Source organism: Topomyia yanbarensis, chromosome 2, assembly GCF_030247195.1.
Source record: "Topomyia yanbarensis strain Yona2022 chromosome 2, ASM3024719v1, whole genome shotgun sequence".
NCBI classification, from domain to species: Eukaryota; Metazoa; Arthropoda; class Insecta; order Diptera; family Culicidae; genus Topomyia; species Topomyia yanbarensis.
The window spans coordinates 367,320,234-367,343,991 of NC_080671.1; the positions used below are offsets into that span (position 1 = coordinate 367,320,234).

The 23,758-nt window shown below is 37.3% G+C and overlaps 1 protein-coding gene and 1 long non-coding RNA gene across 2 annotated transcripts; both read right to left on the reverse strand.

Moving 5' to 3' along the window:
* Positions 1-11,324: 11,324 nt before the first annotated feature.
* Positions 11,325-15,520, reverse strand: LOC131684454 (adenosine 3'-phospho 5'-phosphosulfate transporter 1). The gene is made up of 2 exons (XM_058967357.1): positions 14,908-15,520; positions 11,325-14,846 (listed from the first exon to the last, which is right to left on the reverse strand). The coding sequence occupies exons 1-2, from the start codon at positions 14,937-14,939 to the stop codon at positions 13,469-13,471; spliced, it is 1,410 nt and encodes a 469-aa protein (XP_058823340.1). The 5' UTR covers positions 14,940-15,520; the 3' UTR covers positions 11,325-13,468.
* A 4,531-nt stretch (positions 15,521-20,051) lies between these two features.
* Positions 20,052-21,916, reverse strand: LOC131681534 (uncharacterized). Its single transcript, XR_009303952.1, has 3 exons — positions 21,021-21,916; positions 20,690-20,962; positions 20,052-20,622 (listed from the first exon to the last, which is right to left on the reverse strand). It is a non-coding gene; the product is annotated as an uncharacterized LOC131681534 (long non-coding RNA).
* Positions 21,917-23,758: the final 1,842 nt, after the last annotated feature.

The window sequence follows — 23,758 nt, forward strand, 5'->3', positions numbered from 1 at the left end:
CTCGGTTCAGCTTACATTCGAAGCCAAATGGGCTGTCCATCGAGTGAAATCAGTATACTTCCATCGTCAAAGAGGGGGATCTTCGAACAAAAACTGTGACAATGTTATTTATGCATGTCATACATACTCCAAAATGTAATACAAGATTGCTGAACATATTTTCGACAAAATTGAATCCATGCTGTACAACAAAAGATAAGTGTTCCATAACTTTCACGACTTTTCTACCGAAATTTTGAATAGGGGCCCCTATATTGAAAAGTAAATCGTAAGTCACGTTCACCGCAAGGGTACTTTTCAAAAAAAAACTCCATTCCGAGATAATCGCGTTCAAAGTTCTGTCTTAACTTCATTCGTGGTTGGAACCAGCGGGCTGAAAAAGGTTGTAATTTGAAATTTCTCACGTAGAAGTTCTTGCTTTTATGATTGCGCATCAGTTCCTTTTAGTGATTAATTCACCAGTGAGTGATATACAAAATTTATTGTCCAAACTAATTTAGATAGACATTGTGCTTTTTCAGCAAAGTGATTGAGTGTGTACCTTAGCCGCGATCGGTCGACTGTTTTGGAGCTCCTCGCTAGTCGGTCCAAAATCGTAGTTTTTCGGTACGGATTATCAAACAAAAGTGTTTTTAAATACAAAGAACGACTCGGTGAACAGTTTTCGTAAATCGGAAGTGGAATTCAGTGATTTTTTTGGAGTTTCATCCCGGCGTAAAGTGATTCAAAGCCACACAGCATTAGTGTCAAAAGTGCTCCCCCCGCAATACGGCCCGCTATTCCCGATGCGGGAAAGAAAAAAGTGTTTTAACAACGTAAATAATAATAGTGGAGATCAAAAACTCACAAAAAAGTGTTTTTTCCCAGCGATAAATCTTTCCCAAAAAGTGAAAATTTTACGGCGTCACTTGGTGAAAAAAGTGGCGATTCCAAATTATCAGCGCGTCACCCGTAGCTATCGCCAGATAGGTGTCGCACCAATTTCTTAGTTCCACATTCGGAAACCTGCAGGTCAGTTTTTCTTTTTTTTTCGACATTTTCCAAGCCTTTTTCGGGTCAGGACCACGTGCGTGGCCAGTGGAGTCTTCTGTATCTGCTGCATGCATACTGTTGTTGATAAATAGCGCTGTACTTGCAAACGTGAGAAAGAGAAAGGATTGCTCGGGCTGTTTGATGCGTGAGAAAGAAGCTGGAGATTTTGAGGATATCTGGAGGTTTGGAATGGGACGAAAAATGGATAAGCAAGTATCAGTCACTCGCGTAAGTAGGAGATGAGGAAGGAAATAGAAAAACTGGTATATTTTTCTACAGATATTCTAATTTATATGTACAAAAATCAAATAAATACACTAAATACTCGTCGATTTCTTACCTCATGTAAGAAATCGAAAGTCTTATTGTAATGTTATAATCCATTTGATATAAACATTACAGTAAGGCGGGGCTGGTTGATGGAACGATGACCTCGGAACATGTCTGGCTCTGTACACGAAATGGGTCATCGGAAAGTCAATTGAGCTAACACCTACCTAAATCCTTGAACCAAGTTATTTGCATGCATATGTTAAAATACATGCAAACAACTTTTTTCTGTAAATCACTACCAGCTAGTGGGAGTTAGGATGGTTAACACACACACACACACACACATTGTGCTTTTTCAGCAAAGTAATAATAGTTTTCAAGCTACATTTTAAAAGGAAGACTCTTTTTGAGCCATTCTCCCACGTCCTAATAACTTTCCAGGAAGTTTGTTTGTGGTATTGGAACACGTATTTTTGTGGAATAAAATAACTTTCCATTTGCTGAATCCAAAAAGATATTAAAATTTTCGCGATATTCTAAGAATAACTTTAACCTTAAATAACCCGTTTAGGAGCAAGCAACATCATAAGATAGTGAAAGTACTAGCTTTTTACTTTCATATAGTGGCTGAATTTTTTAGCATTTAGTGAGGGTGAAACAATTCATTTGGCAACAGCAGAGAATCGGTTATGCTTGTACCGTTATTTCGCTATTTCCATTAGAAATACCGAAATAACTTATTTTAATAAAACCTAGTAAAATTAGTAAAAATTGCAGCATTCGTATTAACAGCTTGAAATGTATGCTACTTCTTTTCGGTAATGTAGCTTAATGAGGCTTTAATTTTAAATCGACGTATAAAAATACAACAAAATTCGTTGATGAAAGCACGAAAAGTCGCGTATATTTGTGGTGGAACTTAATTCTACATTTATATTCATGCTTCAAATATGTACATGAAAATTGATTTAAAATTACAATATATTATGCAAATTCCCAAGTGGGAACATTTTTGGACTATGCCAAATTTTTTGTGCATAAGGACACAATACCTTACATTAAGTATGGTTTTTGTTTTAATGCTTCGGATTCTCCTCGTCAGTAACTAGCACCAACTGGGTGTCTAGTTAGACGATGTATCTAAACCAGTACCCAAATTAGCACTAGTTAGACACTAAAATCCAAAAAGTCACACGTCTTGCGTGAACACTAAACAACTGGCTTATACCGAGTGATGTCTCGATAGTAAGCACAGAAGCTCTGTTTGCCGACGAGGAATATGAACCGAAACTGTCTTATGGTCTGAAGACCCAAACGCCTGGAATTATGCATATTCCCAAGTGGGAAAATTTTTAGACTATGCCAAATTTTTTGTGCATAAGGACACAATACCTTACATTAAGTATGGTTTTTGTTTTAGTGTTTCGGATTCTCCTCGTCAGTAACTAGCACCAACTGGGTGTCTAGTTAGAAGATGTATCTAAACCAGTACCCAAATTAGCACTAGTTAGACACTAAAATCCAAAAAGTCACATACTTACAATATATTGTTTTCATTGAAGTGCGTTTCGCCCTGCCCATTTTTCAAAGCGTAATTTATAATGATTTTGAAACATTGCATATTTTACTTGTTTTTGAACATTTTGCAAAGTGTTATGATTGCAATTACAGGGGGAAATGTTGGCTGAATCATATATATCAAATTCTCTCAATTAATGTTCTATAGCTAAACTATGATCATATTTCCTTAGGAGGCGCATTTTATCCCATGTTTTCATAAATAATAATATGCTCAAGCCTTAACGAAGCAGGTATTTTAGAGTGGAATTTTGACAATAACCCTGCAATTGTCACGTGTGATAATCGACAACAAATTCAGTACCAGGACATATCATCATCCAATAAGTCAACACCATCTCCTTTACACAACGAAACAACCAGTGCTTATCTAATCGTCAATCGCACCCGCACTACCGCTTGCCAGAGAAAAACCTACCAAAGAGCACTCGTCAGTTCCAACTTCATTGTATACACCACAGTGCTCTCTGGAACGCGCGCCGTGGTGCGTTTATCTGTACACGCACCACATATAATTTAAAGAGCAAGGGAGCGTGGTTGTCTCGCACTAAACCACCCCATCGTTAATCCATTCATTCAGCTCCAGAAGAAAGAGCTTTCCAAGGGGTGAGTCGCTTAGAACAATGTGCCATACCTACTGTATCACCTACGATAACACGATATAAGGGACCATTCATAAATTACGTAACGCGTTTAGGGGGAGAAGGGGGGTACGACAAGTTGTGACAAGTTGTGACATAGGGGGGAGGGGGTGTTAACTAGATCGTTACGTAACATGTTTTCATCGAAGAAAAAAAAATTCTTGGAATTTGTTATTTAACAGGGGAGGAGGGATGGAAAAATTTGTGACAATTTGTTACATAGGGGGAGGGGGGAGTCAATTTTGGGCACTTTTTGCGTTACGTAATTTATGAATGGTCCCTAAGATTATGATTCACAGTAAAACACGCTCATATCACTCGTTACCACAATGTGTGGCACAATGAGGCACACTTCTGACAACTCAAAAACTGTCAACAAAGTGTAGTTAAATAGTCATAGCAACCATTGCTTGTTTTAATCAACACCATGGCACATCGTGGCACATTGCGGCACAAGCTACCACGCTTTTTATTTGTGAGCACAATTCGAATTGTGCTAAGCGACTCACCCCTTGGAGCTTTCTGCTTTTTATGTGGTGTGCCATCATTGTATCTTCCGTGTATGCATGCAACTAGCACGCCAGTGCATCATTAGAATGAAATGCTATCAGCGCTTGGCGGCAGTCACTGGATTAATTACCTACCACCGACGTGCTGACATCAAAGGCAAGAGCTACTACGCTCACAACGTCAGAACACAAACTAACGAATTTTTCTTATGTTCCGATTTTTATATCTGTAGCAGTTCATTTGATGAAAAAGAGGCAGTCCTAGCAACGCTTGCTACTTGAGCGAATTGTATCGACCAATCATGGATCAGATAATTACTACTTTAATAAAAACCATTTAATCCACTTTTTATTTTTTAATCAAACTCCGTGGAACGATAACAAATCTAAGTATTTTTGGTAGTTTTATATAATTTCTAGGGATGGCCGATAATCGTAAAAAAATTACATGGACATATTACACTGTACAAGAATTATCAACATTTCTGGAAAACAACAAAAAAATGGAAAATTCAAAGATTAGTGGAGACTCGATTCCTAATTTGGGGATACTTGATTCCTCTTGAAAACATGTTTAAAAAAGCATGTAGGGTTATGATAATATTTTTGCCAGGTTTCCATCCGAAGCTTTTGGTTAGAGCAACGTCTGCCATCGTATTGATTAGATTATTGTAATTAAATATTGTTATTTTTGTTACTAAATATTGCTTGTGCACTAAAAACTGGATTCTAACCACACTGCGCACTTCTATTGAATTCTTCTCATAGACTGGTTAGTTCGACTGGTCTGTCTATGAAAGTACCATCTCTATCACTTGAAATACATGTGATTTGACAGCTCTCAGTTTTCAGTAGCAGTTTGATCACTCACACTTCGAAAGTGCGGAGTCCAGGTTGGTGGGAAGTGCGCAATATTGCGCTGACTTTATTACGAATGCCCCAAAACTCCGTTCAATAGACTTTTCTACGGCTCATGTACGTACACGCCACATGACACAAATACTACATCACAAGCTGGTGGAAAATAATAAACAAAGACGGCAAAAGTAAATGGGATTGTTTTCAACCAGGAAACTTCATTAGTGTTCGTGAGACCGGTCGCAAAGAACTCAATTATTTCAAAGCTGCCTGCTGTTACTCCCAGTTAAACTCATTCCGGAACCGGTTCGGATTTCTGAATGGAGTCATTATGGATTCCAAATCAAATGCAACAACCGATTCCGACTCAGAATCGGTTGTTGCATTTGAATTGCAATCCATACTGATTCCATTCAGGATTCCGAATCAAATTCCGAATGGTTTGACCGGGCATTCGCCGTAGAAACTGTCACATACGAGCACTGAGGCAGTTTTCGTTTTGACGCATACTAGGACCTTCCTATATAATTATTGTTATGGGGTTAATTTTGTTATGTTCAGTGGTGTGTATGAATCATAGCGAAGGGGATTTGAAGGGATCAAGTGAACCAATAGCATCTATTTCAGCAAATTTTAGTAAAAATATAGTTGAACAAATCTATCATTATTATAACGTGTTCATATAATTGACATTCTCCTGGAATTCTGTATGTAAAAGTATAGTTGTAGTGGGTGATTTTATCAATTCTATAAAAGTTTGAAAATTCACTAAATAAATCTTTTTCAGTTTTTCTGACTTCTTTTTTTAAATCGGTGAAAATTTGGTTACGCATTTCCAATTTCTTTTTATTGCATAACAGAAATTTATGTTTAGATAGAACTACGTAATTTTCTAGTATATTCGAGTTTTCTGATCCGGCTTTGGGTTACGATGATGGAATCAAGTCTCCCCGGGGATCAAGTCTCTTCAGTCACCCCTACATCCTACTGAATTGGATACAAAATTGTTGTACGTATTTCCAATTCGATAGCGTAATAATCTTAGTTTTCAGTACAACGGCAGATATTCACGTTTAAAAAATCGGGTAAAATTGCGGCAGAAAATTTTGAAACGGGACCCCTATATTGAAACGTTAGAAATATTCTACTTCAAAATACTTTTGATCAGACACTTTCAATCCTTTTTTTCTGAAATGTTGAGTAAGGTTCAACTTCACACTTGTATTATGAGAAGAATTGGGGTCTAATGGCTACACATGCTTCTTACGGTCTTTTTAAGTATTTTCAATCGATACTCTGTACTATTTTACCCAAGAAAAACTGCTTTTGATCAGCCGCTTTCAGCCTTTCTTGAAAATTGAAATATTGATTGTACACACTGAATTTTTCAAGAGAGGATTTATTAAGGGGAAGAAATGGGGTAAAATGGGTACACCCGATTCATGCGGTCATTCTAACTAACTTCAATCGATTCCTTGGACCTTTTTTCATATGAATTATTGCTTTTGATCTACCGCATTCAGCTTCTTCCTATTTAACTTTATATTTGATTTACGGGAGTAATTGGGGTAAAACGGGTACACACGTTCCAAATATATTCAAACGATAACCGGGACGTTTTCATATAAGAATAATCATGTTTGATCAGCCGCATTTAGTCTTATACCGAAAGATATAGCTAGGATTAACTTTAAACATAAGTTGTGCTGAGAAATGGTGTAAAATAGGAATGTTTCGTGAGATTATTATAACTTTCTTCAATCAATTTTCTGGACTTTTTTACATAAGAACTACTAACTTCCGTTAGCCGCATTCAAATTTCTTTCAAGTTATGTATGTGGAATTGAAACAAAAAAACGAAAGGGGAATTGGGGAAAAACGAGTCTGATAGCGTGCCGTGATCTAGCCACTGAGAACTGACATACAAGTAAAGTTTTCAACTTGTGTAAGAAATTAAACTGTCGCTTTGAAATGACAAAAGCAAATAGCAACTTGCCTCTGGTCGGCGCTTCAATCGGCCAGCAATGGCTATACGGGACTTGTATTCAAACTTGGATACAATGGTGACTCACACATGCGAACCTGTATGCGATGGTGATTTTCAACGTATTTTCATTTAAATGTTTACAAAGGTTTCGGGCAAGGTTGTTCTAGCTTATATGTCTGTTCTCTGTGCTAGAACTACACAGAACTTGTGTTCCATCGAATAAAAGGTAGCAGTCATTTTGCAGCCATTATTCGACGTAAACTTGTTGATTGATTGAACTTGTAGTTACAAAGACTAGATTCTTCAATCTACACCTGCACAAGACTTGTCACACCATGTCGTCGCTGTTGTGCTATCTTATGACAAGCGCCATTTAGCACTTTTCGAGAAAAACGATTTTTAAAGTTTGAGATTGAATATCTTAAAATTTATAAATGTTAGAAACTTTTCGGAGAAGGCATTCGATGGTTCTATCTTTTCTGAAGTAATCTCTCGATTTGTGCGAAGATCGGTTGACTATATTTACAGTTTTTTGCTTAAAATGTAAACCAAAGTCGCTCACATACGTGTCATAAGTGTGTATTGATGATAAAATATGTATGACGTGACACAAATGTGTATAGAAGAATTCATATAAAAATGAATTATAACTGATTCGTAAAACTATGCTTTATAGATCACTATGTCCAATATTATACTTTTCCATGCGATAACAGCAATATCAGGTTACAAAATGATGGTATTAGAACACAAAGTTTTTCCAATTGTCCTCCTTTATTCAGGAAAAACAATTAACAAAAATTGGTTTCATTGACAATTTAGAGACAATGTATATCAAACAATGTTATTGTTGACAGGTGACTAGACGAAACAAATGTTCTTCTTGCATAATCCATCACTATATTTCGGTATACTTCCCAAAACAAGTAGAAATCTCAAAAGGAAATTTGTTCAATAATCATGAATATACAAGCCAACCGTTCCCAGAAAAAAACTATGGTAGGAAAAGTTTTGCTCCCGAGACAAGAACCTAGCTAATGCTTATGGTTGATCTGTATAGGAATTACCTATGTCATCAGAGACATCTGTTGGCTTGCTATAAGCTTTTCGGCTTATAGCAAGCCAACAAACTAAGAATGTTGTCTCTTTTTTCTTTGTCATAAGATAGCACAACTCGATCACTCAAGAAATTGGCGCTTGTCATAATCGTATTTCGCTATATCTCAGTAACCCAGCAGAATTTCAAAATTCTGAAAACGCGACTTTATGGAGATTTTAAAACTTAGTAACATGGCATATCTAACTCAGTTCACCCCAAAATGGCGTTTGTCATAAGATAGCACAACAGCGACGATGTACTTTTAGCAAACTTTTTGGTATCAAAATGACCGTCGACCTTGCAACATTGTAATGCGGTATAAAACTAAAAACATGGGCTTGCTAATTGAAATCAGTTTTGACATTCGTTTCGTCATCCATTATCACATTGTCGTATGTGATTAGTATTCTATCGCATAACTTCCGTACTCGTGTTTTTGCACTAGTTTTAGTTATTTGAAATGGTTGAAAAAAACGCAACATTTTTACCACTTTACCCACATCTCAGATTTTTAAAGTTAGTCTTAATCATCCTGAGCACTTTTTTTTATTTCGATTATAGAGGTTTTAACCTTAAAGTCATTCGCCTCTTCGGATTAGAAAAATCTCTTATGAAAAATTTCTAACCCTATGTGCGGGGTCGGAACTCGAACCCAGGTGTACTGCGTACAAGGCATTCGATTTACTAACTACGCTACGCCCACCCCCTAAATCCTGAGCACTGCCATCCGTAGCGTCTTTAAAGCGGACCCTACACGAGACAAGAATATTGTCAATAAAAATATTGTCAAGACTGTCAATGCCATTTGAATCCTACAGAATCAATATTTTCAAAATGTCCTTACACGATCAATATATTGATCAATAATTGGTTTATTGTCAATATTTCTGCTCGTGTAGGGTCCGCTTAAGTTGTCATTTCGTTTACCTTCGGCTGCTTGTTTCCGCTCAACAGTGAACCGATCTCGAAAGCTTCAAAAACGCTGCGCTACATTCGACAGTAAGTTCGAACGAGAAATTCCGAGTGAATTCGATATGTCATGATATCATATAGACAGATTTTCAACATGGCTTCCATAAATTCCATTACCAAAACTATGTCGAAATGTGAACAAAACATATTTTTAAGATGTTACACACGCTATAAACTATAAACGTTCGTTATCTGTGTTGGTAAAAAGTATACATTCGCCAAAAAAAAAATTGCACTAACTATATTTCGCTGTGCGCACACCTTAAAGGGAGGCTCTCGTTCAAACGACAAAAAATTAAGCAAAATTTTGAATTTTTTGTGGGCCAATGAAAAAACAGTTTTAGGATTCAAAAAGCATATATTTTCGTGTTCATTTACAAATTTTTTTGAGACAAAAAAAAGAAAATGACGCCCTTGGTGACCTTCTAGGTACACGTGGAATTCCAAAACTGCGTACAGCCGGCTACTTCAGGATCAACCTGAAACAAAAAACTAAAAATAGTGGTCTAAAATAAACTAAATTCATTGGAGTAAAGAACTTCAAATTTGACGTAATGATGCGATCTCAAACTTTCATATCGATTTATTAGCTCTTTTTTCCACTTAAAGGCTTCATTAAATTAGTGAATATAAAGAATTTGTAAGATAAGTCGAAAGATGAAGTCTAAATTGAATCGTTCCAAATGAGATTGTACGCAGTTTTAGACATCGAATAACGAATATGAAAAATAAAAATAAAAAAATTAAAATGGCCATTCCAATATGGCGGACTACAATGTGACTTTAACAATTTTGACCATTTTTTTTGTTTTTCGCCGTTTTCCTGTGGTTGTTTGATAACTCACGATTAGTCTGCGATGCCAGATCCGTATTCCTCCACCTCGAATTGCTCCTGGAGAGAAATGGCTCGAGTTTGCTTCTCCAGATAAGCCGTTTTCGTGTAGCCGAACACACTACGTTGTGCAGCTTGCACACGTCGATTATCAGAGGTCCGGACGAAAAGGACTGCTTCAGACCCAACAGCAACTCGCAGCGCGTTCATATTGGTCGGTAATGACGAGCTTCCTTCAATGAGCAAGTTTGCGGCTATACAGGTGACACTTTCCATGGTTTGAGAAGCAGAATGCTAACGTTTCGGAGCCAATCTCTATAGTGCAGTCATTGGAATTCTGGGTATTGCCGGAATACTAACTATTCAGATACGCTTTAAGCAGACGCTGTCCAGCTGATGTAGCAGTAGTGCACTCCACAGATCAAGCAGTGAAATTCGTTCACAAGACCTGTAAGTAGGGATTCAGTAGGCGTATTGGTTTCCCGGTAAACGTGGGTAACTAGTATCTATGGATAACTGAAATAGAACGAATAGGTAGCTAGTTGCTAAATAAAATAGATGCGAAATAAATTTAATATTGTTACTAGTTGCTAAGGAAAATAAACAAGAAAACAAGTTTCCTCAGTCTTGTGATTGACGTTGTAGGAAGAACAGCGAATTTAGAACGCTCCAATCAGCAATTACGAAATGGCCTTCTCCTCCGGACACGACACTGTACGTATGTACAGTGCAACGCGAAGTATTCTGGGAAAGGTTCTACCTGAGGCGCGTGTCTCGAGCCGAGAGCATGGCGGCCGGGACGCCGCTTCAAACAACGACCTGTAGAAACTTTTTTAATGCTCGGATCAAAATACTAATGAGTTAGACCTCAAAAAATGGTAAAAACGTTTATTGTAACATTTTCCCTCTGTTTGTCGATGAAAAGTTGGAGGTCTGGAGACGGCAGGAAATAAAAATTTCACGATCATTGAATAAAGGTGAATTCTGACGAAAAATTTTATAAATAAAATCGAAAAAACTTTATTAACTAAAAGAAATGAAATGAACCGGTAAACACTAAAGGTGTGCGTCGCGCCGACGATTGCTTGTAAAAATAGTAAGCACATCGGCGTGACGCCGGCGCGCCGCCGATTTTTACCTGAAACCGGCGGCGCAGCTGGACAGCTATATTACTGTTACTATAACATAGTAAACTATAGTAATTCCAACCAATAGCATTTTTCAAAACAACTATGCTTTTGGTTGTAATTAAGTGAACCATTGGTTGCAATTAGAGGCATAGTAAAATTAGTCATAACACTACTACAAAATAGTAACAAATAACGTATCGTTGTCTGAATAGACATGGTACAAATGACGGGAATAACATTCCAGTCGGACATGATATATTTTCTACAAAAATTTACAGGTACAGCCTTTTTAATTTAAACCTCTAATATAGTAGTTTATACCATGGTCTTCGTTTAAGTGTATATATTTGTTTATATTTGCATAAAATGCCAAGTGACCTGAAATTTGGGTTTCGGATTATTCATGAATCAGCTTTTGCATTTGATACGTTTCATTTCCTCGTATAATTAATGCTTTTCTTTTAAACTCAAGCTAAAATATATTCGCTACTAATATTATATCGCATTGCTCAGTTTAACGCATAGTATGACACGGTGTCTTTTTTTAACAACTTTATGCAAAAAAATTCAGCATCTCTAAAACTTCAGGATATGAAAGAATGGGCTTTCCCCTTTCATTTGAAACCAAAATCAAAATAATCCGTCGGGGGGTCTAGAGCAACTTTTTTTTTGAAGTTTTTTTTTGTGGAAACATAGATTTTACAATGGAACAAGTTCATATTTCTGCCCCCAGATGGTGCTTTAGACATTCGAACAACACTAAAAGTAAGAATCTGATAGATTATTTAATTGTCTACAACTTTGTTACCAACTAAAAACCGATTTGAAATTATCCCGAAAAGTAGTTTAATATTTTAACGAATTCTAAGTCTAAGTTAGTTTCACAGAAGACCTAGTGGTTTGTCAATTCACAAGCACTTTTTTTATTTGCCAAATAGTTGTGTTTAGTTCAATAGTGAATTCAGCGGAATTTGAGAGCTTGGAAAGTCTCATCTTTTAGCTGAAAATTATAATTCCCTGATACAGGGCACCATTCATATTTTTGGGATGAGAAGTTTTAGATAAGTGTTGACCAAACTAGTATGATATTAATATTCTTTTTCATGATGGTAAGTGATTCCTCCCACAGAAACAGCTTTTTCAATTATGTATGCCTTCTTTTTCATTTATTCGATTGTTCTCAGGGATGACTGATAACTATTCTTACGTGAATCTCCTACTCTGTTAGCATCTTCGTATAAAATTGACTTGTCCTGAACTTCAACATTTATATTTGAACAAACTCAATGAAACTTTTAACGCACCATTGCAATATTTCGCGGATTTCATTGCAACGATTGGTTAAAACGCTGATTATCCGTTTTCAAAATTAACTCAATGTGACAAAGAGTGAACAAAAAACTTTGAGTTTTTGGATCAAGATTTTTTTTGGGATATATTCGAGGACTTCTATGTATATAAGGTTATTGTTGTACTCAAATCATATTTTGTTTTCAAAAGTAATACATATCGCATAATTTAGGATCAATTTGGTAACGATATCTCGCATAATTGATAGGAAATGGCCGTAAAATACAACTGCCACAATATGCTTTTCGGAGAAAACTTGAATAAATCGTTTCACGCTAACCACTAATTTGGACAGTTACTACTGTGGGTTGCGTTAAATTAGAAACGGTGTGTCCCAAAATTTCGTCTTCAAAGGAATAATAATAGCTGACTTAAGCGATCATAACCTAAGTTATACGACGTATGGTCCTTTCTAAAACATAAATGTAAGCAAACCCTTGTAACCAAGCAATACCTTCCGATGAATGGTAATCCCTTCGAATCTATCGGGAAGGATTACAAACCAAAAGCACAAATAGTTCTCTGACTCTGTCAAACATCCTTATTTTCAGAAGTTCAATTAGAATTGTCAACGTAATGAATCCCGTCTAATATTTTCATGCCACTAAACCCAATTATTTTTTTTTTTGGTAATGTAATAAGTGCGAGAAAACATATTTCCAAACCACTAGGCCTCGTGTGAAACTATCTTAGATATAACTTTGTTAAAATCTTAAACAACTTTTCCGGATGATTTCAGATCAATTTATAGTGGTCGACAAACTTGTAGACAATTGAATTTTCTATCAATTTCTCACTTTTAGTGTTGTTCGAATTATAAAGCACCATCTGGGGGCAGGAATATGAACTAGTTCCATTGTAAAATCTATGTTTTCACGAAAAAAAACTTCAAAAAAAAAGTTGCTCTAGACCCCCCGACGGATTATTTTGATTTTGGTTTCAAATGAAAGGGGAAAGCCCATTCTTTCATATTCCGAAGTTTCAGAGATGCTGAATTTTTTTGCATAAAATTGTTCTAATAAATACACCGTGATGACATTAACATCATTCATAAGTTTCTTACAACTTTCAAATCTTATTTAAACCTAGCATGTCGATCACTTGCATTCTCCGTTTTAAGTCTACTCGCTGGTATGCATGAGCTTGTGCTTTTATTAAATGAACAACTTTATAAAACAAGCTTCAAACCCTCAAGCGTTTCGATAATTCATACATTCAACCTCAACTTCCCCGCAGCAGTATCGGTCGCGTGCCGTCGCTTAATCGCCTTCAGCCTATGATTGCAATAGACCCTAAGAGAGATTGCCAAAAACACAATCATAACACCTAAAATACCAAGACGCGAAATACTATGCTTATAAATCAAACAAGACAGCAGAATGGCAATCGCTTGTCGCAGAGTCATGATGATTGTAAAAACCACCGGTCCGAAAGTAGCTATCGTATAGAAAATGAACAACTGACCGATTGCCGAGGATATCGAAAGGACGACACAGTCCATGACAAACTTTGGATGCTCGGCTGCAAATTGAAGTGAACTGTAGAAGCCACCCTGCATGTAAAGCGATGCAGCAGTGAACAAAGTACTGAATAGATTAACACCGCACATCATCTGGATTGAGCTCATGGAATAGGTTTTGAACAGTTCACCCTGCCAGTTTGAGGTAAAGCTATCGAATATCATATAGAACGTGAGCAGTAAAACACCGGTCAGCGTTGTCATGGCCGTCGTTTTGGATTCGTCCGTTGATCCAGTCAGAAAAAAGATCATCCCCACCGATATCATAATAGCGGTTAGGTATTCATAGAACTCGTATTTGTTACGGGAAACGATTTTGCCCATGATCATCACCGGGATGATCTTGCATGATTTCGCCAGCACTTGCGTGGGGAAGTTAACAAACTTTAGCGCTTCATATTGGAACCATGCACTCATAATGTTCGAAAACGATGCAAAAGAGTACTTGTAAAGAGGAGCTCTCTGCTTCAGCTGACTTTTTGCTCCTAGATACACGACAGTTATCAAAAATCCTAAAACGCGGTTGGTGAAAACTAAAAATTGTGAATCTTTGAAGTGTACTTTCTTTTTATCTGCATTCTCATACTCCTGAGTCATTATTTTCTCCTGAAGAACGCCCCAGGTCAAGTACGATCCCATCAGTCCAGCTAAGCAGTAAAAAAGCAGAATGCACTCCTGCCACGAGCTTCTCTTGCCAACGGCACCTTTATCCGATATACGACCATCGATTCCTCGTTCTCCATCGGTTGAACTGCCAAAGCAAACTCGTACCAAGTTACCGAAGAATGTCTTGTCCGATCGATCCAAATATTTTATCTTTCGAGTATACTTATAAATCACCACTCCTGGAACGAAAATGCACAAATACCCTAGAGTATTAACGGACAGCCTTAACAACCAGGAGTACTCTTTCGATGTCCTATCTATCAACTGCGACAGAGTGAGTTCCTCTGTCTGAGCTACTACCGTCTCAACAATAGACGGAATTACAGGTCCTCCACCGAGACTCTCATGTAGGATGTTTGAAATCAATCGCACCGCTGTCACTGTCACGATTATGATGAAGCTGAAATTTTTAATAACCGGTTTATTAGGCCTTTCGCCGATTCCAAATACAACATACATACCATATTATCAAATCAGGAACAAAGTTCCTCATTTTATCGAAATTCGAAGTGAAAAATCAACAAACTATATTCGGCATCAGTTGGAGGAGTCGCTGAAGTTACACTCAATTGTGCATAACTAGTTATTCTTAAGTCGTTACTTAAACGCGAGTAAAAAGTACATAATAAACTAAAATCTAATTATTCGTACCGCACGCCAGATCGATTTGGTAATGCTAACCTTGTAGTTATCACAGATTCTAAAAAATTATAGTAGTGAGGTTGAGTTGCTACTGTGTTCGAGATTGTATGAGAATTCAGTGCGCGCGTTTCTGTCACTTTTCCGTATTCTGTCAGCAGACCTTCACTTTTTCAAGTTTTCGTTCGCTGCTTCACACGTATGGATAATAAAACTGCAACCGTAGGCCTTTTCAAGCCCGCGAAACAGCCACGCAACGTGTAATTAAATTTTTTATTTACACTGCCGTTTGACATCTAACGCTGCTTACGATCCATCTAGCCAGATCAATATTGTGCAAATCTAACAAAGATTTTGCACTATGATAATTACCGACACAAAATTGTAGCAAAACAGCTGTTATATACATGAACAGTCAGAGCAAGGAGTAACCTGAATTTATGCTGATTTATGTTTTTATTTACATTAGCTATGCTCAGCTTAAACAGGGGTGTCGATCTCTTTTTAAGTCTGTCAAACAGTATAGGGTTCCCAATTTTCTCGGAAGCGGTTGGTAATTTGCGTCGTCCGACCAAATCGCCCGAATAGAAATATACACTAACAAAACCATGACTTTCACTGTGACAGTACAGTAATTTTACAATAATTTACAGTAAGTTTTAGTATTATGCTACAATAGAAAAACAATAAACTTTAACGTTTTTACAATAAATTTCAATGTAAAATAGACTTTTACAGTGAAAAAGGGGGGTGGTTATGTATCTTAGCATTAAAAAAATGAATTTTTCTCCATACATTTTTTTCTCGAAAACAGTAAAATTTAATGTGAATGCACTGTATCAGTTTTTTGCTGAACAGTGAAATTTATTGTTACATGAAATTTTATTGTAAATCTACTGTGAGAACTTGGCATCGAGCAATGTTGAAACAGTAATAACTATAATATTTATTGTTTTATGATTGTTTGTAGGGTAAATGCTATTGTAAAATTCTATCCGGGCGTCGATTCGACTTAAAATCAAATCGAGTATGATTTACGTAACAGTGATTTTTTTCTCCGTTTTTAGGGTAGGTTCCTGCAACATATACACATATATTTGACGGTAAACGTATTTGACAATATGACTATGCTATGATATAAGTTGGTTAGATAAATACAAATGCATGTTTATATAAATGTAAATAGGTCTTTATTTATGTTTAAATTAAGTTATACAATAATAAATGAGGTGAATACTAAATGATGCTGTTACAAGAGCCGATTTCGGAAGATTTCCCATTTGCACCTAAAACTCTATCCCTTTTGCTATAGATTCGCTCAAGGTTCTTGTTGCTTGAGCAACGTTCATTGCCGTAAAAGGCGCGAGTTTTATATATCTTTCCACAAGTTTTGGAACCATCCTCGGTGTAGAAACTCGATCTATTTCATACAATTTCGCTATATTGGTGAAAAATGCGATTTTGCTTTCGAAAACTGCGTTGTGTTTAAGAAGCATGTTTTTTGAACTTTTAATTAAATGTGGTGAGTCGAACATAACTGCTATATTGTATCCATCTACGTTCATTATTGGCTTCGTTCGTGTTACTCCTGCTTCCTTAGCCATCTTTACGTTTGTACTGCACTGATCCATGACCACTACTAATGGGTGTAGACCGTCAATATTGAGCGATTTTACGATCTTCTCAACAACAAGAAGCTGTTTGTCACTGCCCAGAGTATTATGCGCCAACAAGAAACCAATACCCTGTAACTTTAGACATTATTGCAAAAATGCATAATTTTTAACAAACCATTTACCTGCTTGAACCGTTTGCCTCGCTCTTTTCCGATTCTTGTTGTTGACCAACGGTTAGGCTCCAAAGTGCTAATCCCAGATATCATTATAGCTATGGCCTCAGTTGCAAGAATCAATGGTTTTTGTTTCAATTTTTTTCTTGGCCCCGTCGCAGGGAAAACCAACAAATGTGTCAGTTTTGGCGTTGTACACCAACTCTTGCTTGATAGCCATGCCATCAAAAGAAACAACAGTAGCCTTTTCTTTTTTTGAGCATGTTTCTAATTTTGTCGTAATCCGACGCAAGATTTGCATGTTCAATCCAGGTTCTAGAGGAATGCTCGAGTTCCAACGATTGACGGTCATTTCGCAAGGTAGCTTCAATACTTCCGACCGTTTAATGTACCTAAATGCAGCAGGTCCTGCCAAATATGCTCCAAAGGTAAATTTTTTGGTCTCCTGGTTATAACGGCGCCCTTTTGACTTCTTAGAAGTATTTTGAAGGCTACCTTATTCCTTTTAAGATGATCCAACAGTTTCGCATCTTTCCCTGTTTTCTTTTTCAAAAGAGTAACTTCCGTCTTCAACGCCACGCACATTTGCGTTTTGCTTCACGTACTTCTCTGTTCAGATGTTTTACTTTTGAACGTAATTTCGAACATTTGTTCTTTTCGAAAATGAAAAGCGACTTATATTATTCTGCAGTCACCTCTGCTGTTATGTCATCATAATGTCAAATTTCGCAATTAGTGTCGCATGCCATAATTTTGTGACTCACCTGTAACATATGCCTCTGTATTGAAATTATGGTCAGTTTCGACTAGGCGATAAACTTCTGCTACAGATTGACCATCATTTGTTATAAAATCGATCTGGCCATCTGCCTCCGTGTTTAGCTCCACGTTATTGAACACATTAGCATCGTGTGGTTCATCTGCAGAAATTTCTGCGATCTCATCTAAACGCTCCATCTCATCCACGAAACAATATTTTGAAGTCGTTTTCGGCCCACGCATTGGATCGCCCTTAGAACCATCCTCCCCGCTTCGTTCTAAATACAAAACTTTCAAATAAAATTCGTTGCATATGGGCGAAGTAAAGATGCTCGGAAGCACACCATCCCGTAATCTAAAATAGCAGGAGTTGATCACTGTTAATTTAATCTAACGAATCTAGCTTACCCTTGTCGAGGATGTGAAGGATTTTTGTACGCTAGCGACTGGAAGTGATCGGAACACAATAAACAATTTTTTACATATTGAATTCCTTCGAGATTGAACCGTTCCAACAGTTCTTCCGAGCAACAAAGTTGCACCCAAAGCACACAGCTGAAAACAAGCCTATTGTATTTTGAAACATTAGAAAAACTATATAAATTACATACATTTCTCGACAAACATATGATTACGGCCTAAAAGCCAACTGTCAAAATCCACTTTGATTGGAAATTCCGGACAAACCGTTACTAGTCGAACACAGTTCGCAAGAGTTTATGAAAGAGAAAACTTTTCTCTTTCGTTTACTACAACATTTGTGATTGGCGTGTAACGGTTTGTCCGGAATTTCCATTCAAAGTGGATTTTGACAGTTGGCTTTTAGGCCGTAATCATATGTTTGTCGAGATTTGTGGTTTGCGTGGAAACCGGAAAAACGATTTTCCAATTGTTGCACCTTCTCTGTTTTGACACATCACAAACTCCACCGGCGACCCATTTTTACAAAGTTATTTACCCGACTACTACGTGAAAGCTTATAACAATGCGCCGTAGCGCCACCACACTAAGTGTGGCATTCCTGCACACTAACATATTTTAAAAATTACTGTTTTCAACATGGGCGATGGTGAACTCTAGAGTGTTATGTCTGTTTGTCTGTGACATAAGTAAGCAAAGTACATGATAGCCATGAAACTCAAGGCTTGTCAAAATTGACACTGCTGACGAGGTGTTGACACTGTACAGACGACTTGTCAAAATAGAGCGCGCATCTGAAAACGCAGTCACCAGCAAAAAGCTGAATAGCTATAAACTAGGGGTAAATCCAAGGGGCGTGACACTTCCAATAAATTATAAAATGTTATAAAATTATAATGTTTTTGTAGAATTATAGAGCAACATTATAATTTTTATATCCTTTATAAGCATATACAATCAAGAATTTTCGAACTTGCTTTCGAACATGTTTTCAGTGTGCGGTGAATTTATGAGTTGTCATTTTTTATTGTTGACAATGTCGATCATACAGGCAATTCAACCAATCTCAAAACTATTAAATTATTGCGACAACATCCGCTGCTTTAGAACAAGGTAGTTCCAGTTTAAACGGGGTAATTAATGAGGACCAAAGACCTAATCTGAAGCAACTAATCGAGCAGTAGTGGTTGCTTGGCTGGGACTACGAGTTCCCTGTGCATTCGGCCGTCATTACCATAGTGCTTAATCATATTTATATTAGTCCGCAATAATTTGAGAAATTACCTTTAAATATTTCTACATATATCTTCCAAATTCTATGCTGCTAAAAAACTTCTGTATCCTGGTTTTAATGGAGAACACTGAAGATTCATTGGAGATATTCAAGAGTCTATAATCCTTGAATATCGAAACACCTCAAACGATATTAAAACGGGTATCGTATGCATCATTTACAGTCGTTTGTTTTCGTTTTTGACTGTGCACTACAGAGTGTAGTCGGTGCTACACTCATTAAAACTTGGGTGTAATCAGTCTGTCTTTTTTTTTGCACTACACCGGTGTAGCACCAGGAAAAAACGAAAACGCTATAAGAGTCGTTTTCGGAACTGATCAAATGTATGATTCATTTTTCCTTGGTACTCACTCTTCGAGATGGATACGATATATATATTGAGACTTTATACACTGAGAAACAAAAATATGCATAGGTAGCATACTTTCTATTCCTGTCCCTTTTCTCTTCTTTTCTGCTGTGGTTTTTATGCTTTTTCATGCATATACTTCTAGTAAGCATTCAATGAGTGGATAGACCTAATATGTCCAATGCTTAAAATTTACAGTAGAAGAAACGAGAGGCAGATAAAAAAGTATGCTATCGATGCATAAATAAAATTCTGCGTGTATCACAGAATTCTGTATATTGCCAAATGTACCAGTATGCATATAAGGGATAAAAATTAAGCTAGCATAATGTGCAATATATTTATTAAACCGCCAATCGCATGTGCTGATTAATTTATTTTATCTATTTTACTGAAAGCTAAAGTTTGTCCTTTTTAATATTTTTACAATGAACATAAGCTACAATCCGCCTGTAAAAACTAGAATATTATAAACAAAAGAATAAGTGCATCGACGACTTCCAAGCGATCCGACGAAAATGTGCATTTTTATTATTCTCTGAAAGAAGATGCACACTTGTATGATAGCCTAATTTGGAGTGAAATGAGCAATACCGATTTTCCTGGTTCTGGCTGGTTACAGTTCGTATTCCGGATCCAGTGACACAACCGATTCTAGTTTGATTCCAGTTCATTTCCGGCTGAACTTTTCTGAGTAGTAGTGACCTCTTAGGTAGTGACTTTTAACAGATAGCTTGCTCATTGGCCCTTTTCAAATAACACGTGAGGAATGATCTTAACCATTCTTAAAATTTCGCGAGTCTTGGATGAGACACTAATCTTAACTAACCATCACTGCTGAACAATGATGGATTCTTTATCTTGACAAACGATTTGTTCTCTTCCAATATTGTGTGCCAGCATTTCGATTGGAGATCTGCATTGTACTGAAAAAAGGAGTGAAAATACGAAAATTAGAGAATTCGCCAAACTGGCTATACCTGTTATTGTTACCAATACTAATGTCCTAGGTACTAATAATCATGTGACTGCATTTATGACACGTGGGATGATGTTTCAGATCAAGCTAATTAGTTGCTGACAATGCTGGTTCATATTAGAGGAGTATTTCCTGCTGCTGTTGAATACACGGTTTCCATGTGGCCAAAATCTTTGGACAGGCGAAGTACGCTGCACTGGTTACTCTGGTCAACAGGGATAAACGTGGAAGCTCGACGTAATGTGACTTGATGGAATCCATACTGGACTAGTCGCCTATGTACTGATCTACTATCCAAAGATTGAATGAATAAATATCAGTATATTTTATCTCTAATATTTACACCTGCCACGCGGTACTGTAAAAGTCGTACAGTACGAGTAGAAGATAATCCGTACAATTGTAAGTTCCCGTTCAGCACGAAAAGGGCCCTCAGATTGTATCTTATCCAGAAAGGTACATTTCAGTGGCCGTTGTTTCAAAGAACATAGAAAAACTCACACTCCAGATCACCGTAAGCAGGATTATGTCGTTTTTGCTTGAAGCGAAACTGAGTCAGTTCCTAACCCCAACTGCTGTCAAAATGTATGAACTGACAGCGGTTGGGGTTAGAACCTGACTCAGTTTCGGGTTCAAGCAAAAACGCCATTTGAAAAGAAAGCTGTACCAGCAAATCCATGTACTAATCTTTCACCTGACTTCTCTTTCAATTCATTTCAACTTCTTCATATCGCACACTAGTTTACCACCTTTTAATGTTTTCAATATTCGTTGCATTCCTTTAGCTGTCGGAGCCAAATGAGATATTTTAGGGCTGCGAGTTTTCTTCATCTTTGAGAATGGAATGGTCTGTTTCCTTTCGAATAACATCCATCAACATGAAATTCTCGTTCGTAGAAGCTCTTCAAATAATTTTTGCTTTTCGGTCGTAGACTACCCTGTCAGTATCACCTTTTTCTGGCATACCGTGAAGGCAGTGTTCCGATCAAATTTACGGAACCATGCACCAGGAATCCATGCTTAGTGTTCCTTTATAAGTACGTTATGACCACTGAACCTATAAAGTACGATTGACACAATCCGTCATTTCTGATACAGAACGTCAATATTAGTTGTACGGATTTCCTTTGGAGAAGTTCCTGCACAACATCATCGGCATCGAAAGTTTTGATGTTCAGAACGTGTAAATGCGCATATGAGAGATGTATCCAAAATATCTTGATAACATGGTGCGCTTCCAACACCTGTTTGTTCTGTAAATCAGCAAAGTAATTTAAATATTAAAAGGAACGATTGGGGAAAAGTCATTTGTAGGTGAATCTTACCGAAAGAAAAAAGATGGGTGGGTAATGTCAGAGACATAACCGGAGTGAAGTAGAATACACTTTAGACCGGTAAATTCTGCTCTGGAATAAGCAATTTCTATGCGATTTTGTCGACTTTAGCACATTCATAGTTTATTTGGAGTATTTTTGGAATTATCAAGTTGACAATTTGCAACATTCTTTGAAAATATTGTTGAACTTTTATGAATGAAGGCACGCAAACGAGCGTTTGACCGTCGTCCTACTACCAGCATCAGAGAAGTAGCAGATCAGCATTTTTCGCTACATGGCCTGTACCAAACAAACCGCTCGTAAGTCCACCGGAGGAAAGGCTCCCCGCAAGCAGTTGGCAACAACCCCCTGGCAACCCTATACCATCATATGGAGTTTGACAGCGACCGACATATATGGGGCGTTATAGCTATAAAGCCCCAAACAAAGAATTATATTCGGCACTATGCTCGATATTCAAGCATTCCACACGACGTTTTGCATCTTGTGGGATGATTTAATAATTTAATTTAATCGACATTTTGTAACTAAATACAGCTTCAAATCATTCGGTTCAAAATCAATGTTTTGCCTTTCATGGCAGTGATGCTGGCTGTACAGAGACGTCGTCCTTGACAGGGGGCTGGTTGGCAACGAAGGTCGTGTAAAAGTGCCCCAGTCACGGTTGGCGTTAAGAACCTCATCGCTACCGAACAGAAACAGTCGCCCTGCGAAAAATTCACAGCTATCAGAAATCGAGCGGGCCTAAATTGTGACCCAAAATAAACCACAAACCAACAAGTTGTTTTCAGAACCAGCCAATTATAAAGTATTATTATTATAAATGAAATTTTCCATTGCCTTACAACCTCCCTCTCCCTTTCCTCCCGGCTTGAATAACTATCAATCTTGATGATGCTGTGCGGCGGGGGCACTAGTTTTTATTATGGTGGAAAATTTAGGTTTGCGCGTTTTTCCCAAAAGTTTTTAGCTGTGTTGTTTTCAAAGAAGTTGTAGTTGAATTCAAAATAAAATAGTTTATTTTTATTGTCAGAGATGCACCTTCCAACGAAAACTAGTCTGGCTCGCTTGGAATCGAATTGTATGGACCAACCACTGCTTTCACAAAAACTGTTATTTTCAGTAATTGAACATTCTACATTTTGGTAAATTGAATCATTACACTAACCTGTCTACAAATCACACAAATAACTTTTTTATTTTGTGCCATTCGACTTGAAAGCGACGATATTGTTCACAAGTGGCTCACTTACCATCCAACGCTCTTGGCAAGCCACTTTCTGATGCTTGTAATAAAATTTCAATTCGATTCTTTGTCGATAAATTGATGGCCCTGAAAAGGGCCTTTTCTTTGGGCAGTGTTCGAAATTTACTTGGTGCCATCGAAGACGGCGTGCTTGGCCAACTCTTCTGACAGCAGCAAACGGACTGCGGTTTGAATTTTGCGGGAGATGCTGCAAACAAACTGCTGCATGCTGATGCTGCAAACGAACTGATCGTGAACAGCAGCATGCTGAGTTTTTATACCTGACTACAGCACAATGTAAGCTCGTCCTTTTTTGTGTTGTCATCAATATGTGTTCTTCGTAGCTCCACCCCTTTGTTGGTCGACCACATATTTTTGATAAAGAACAAAATTGAAATTGTGTTTCCAATACGGAGGTTATCGAACACTCAGGGTAAAAAGAGTAATGTAATACGGCACTTTGGTAAAATGTTTGAGAATTGAAACCGTTTTTGAATGCG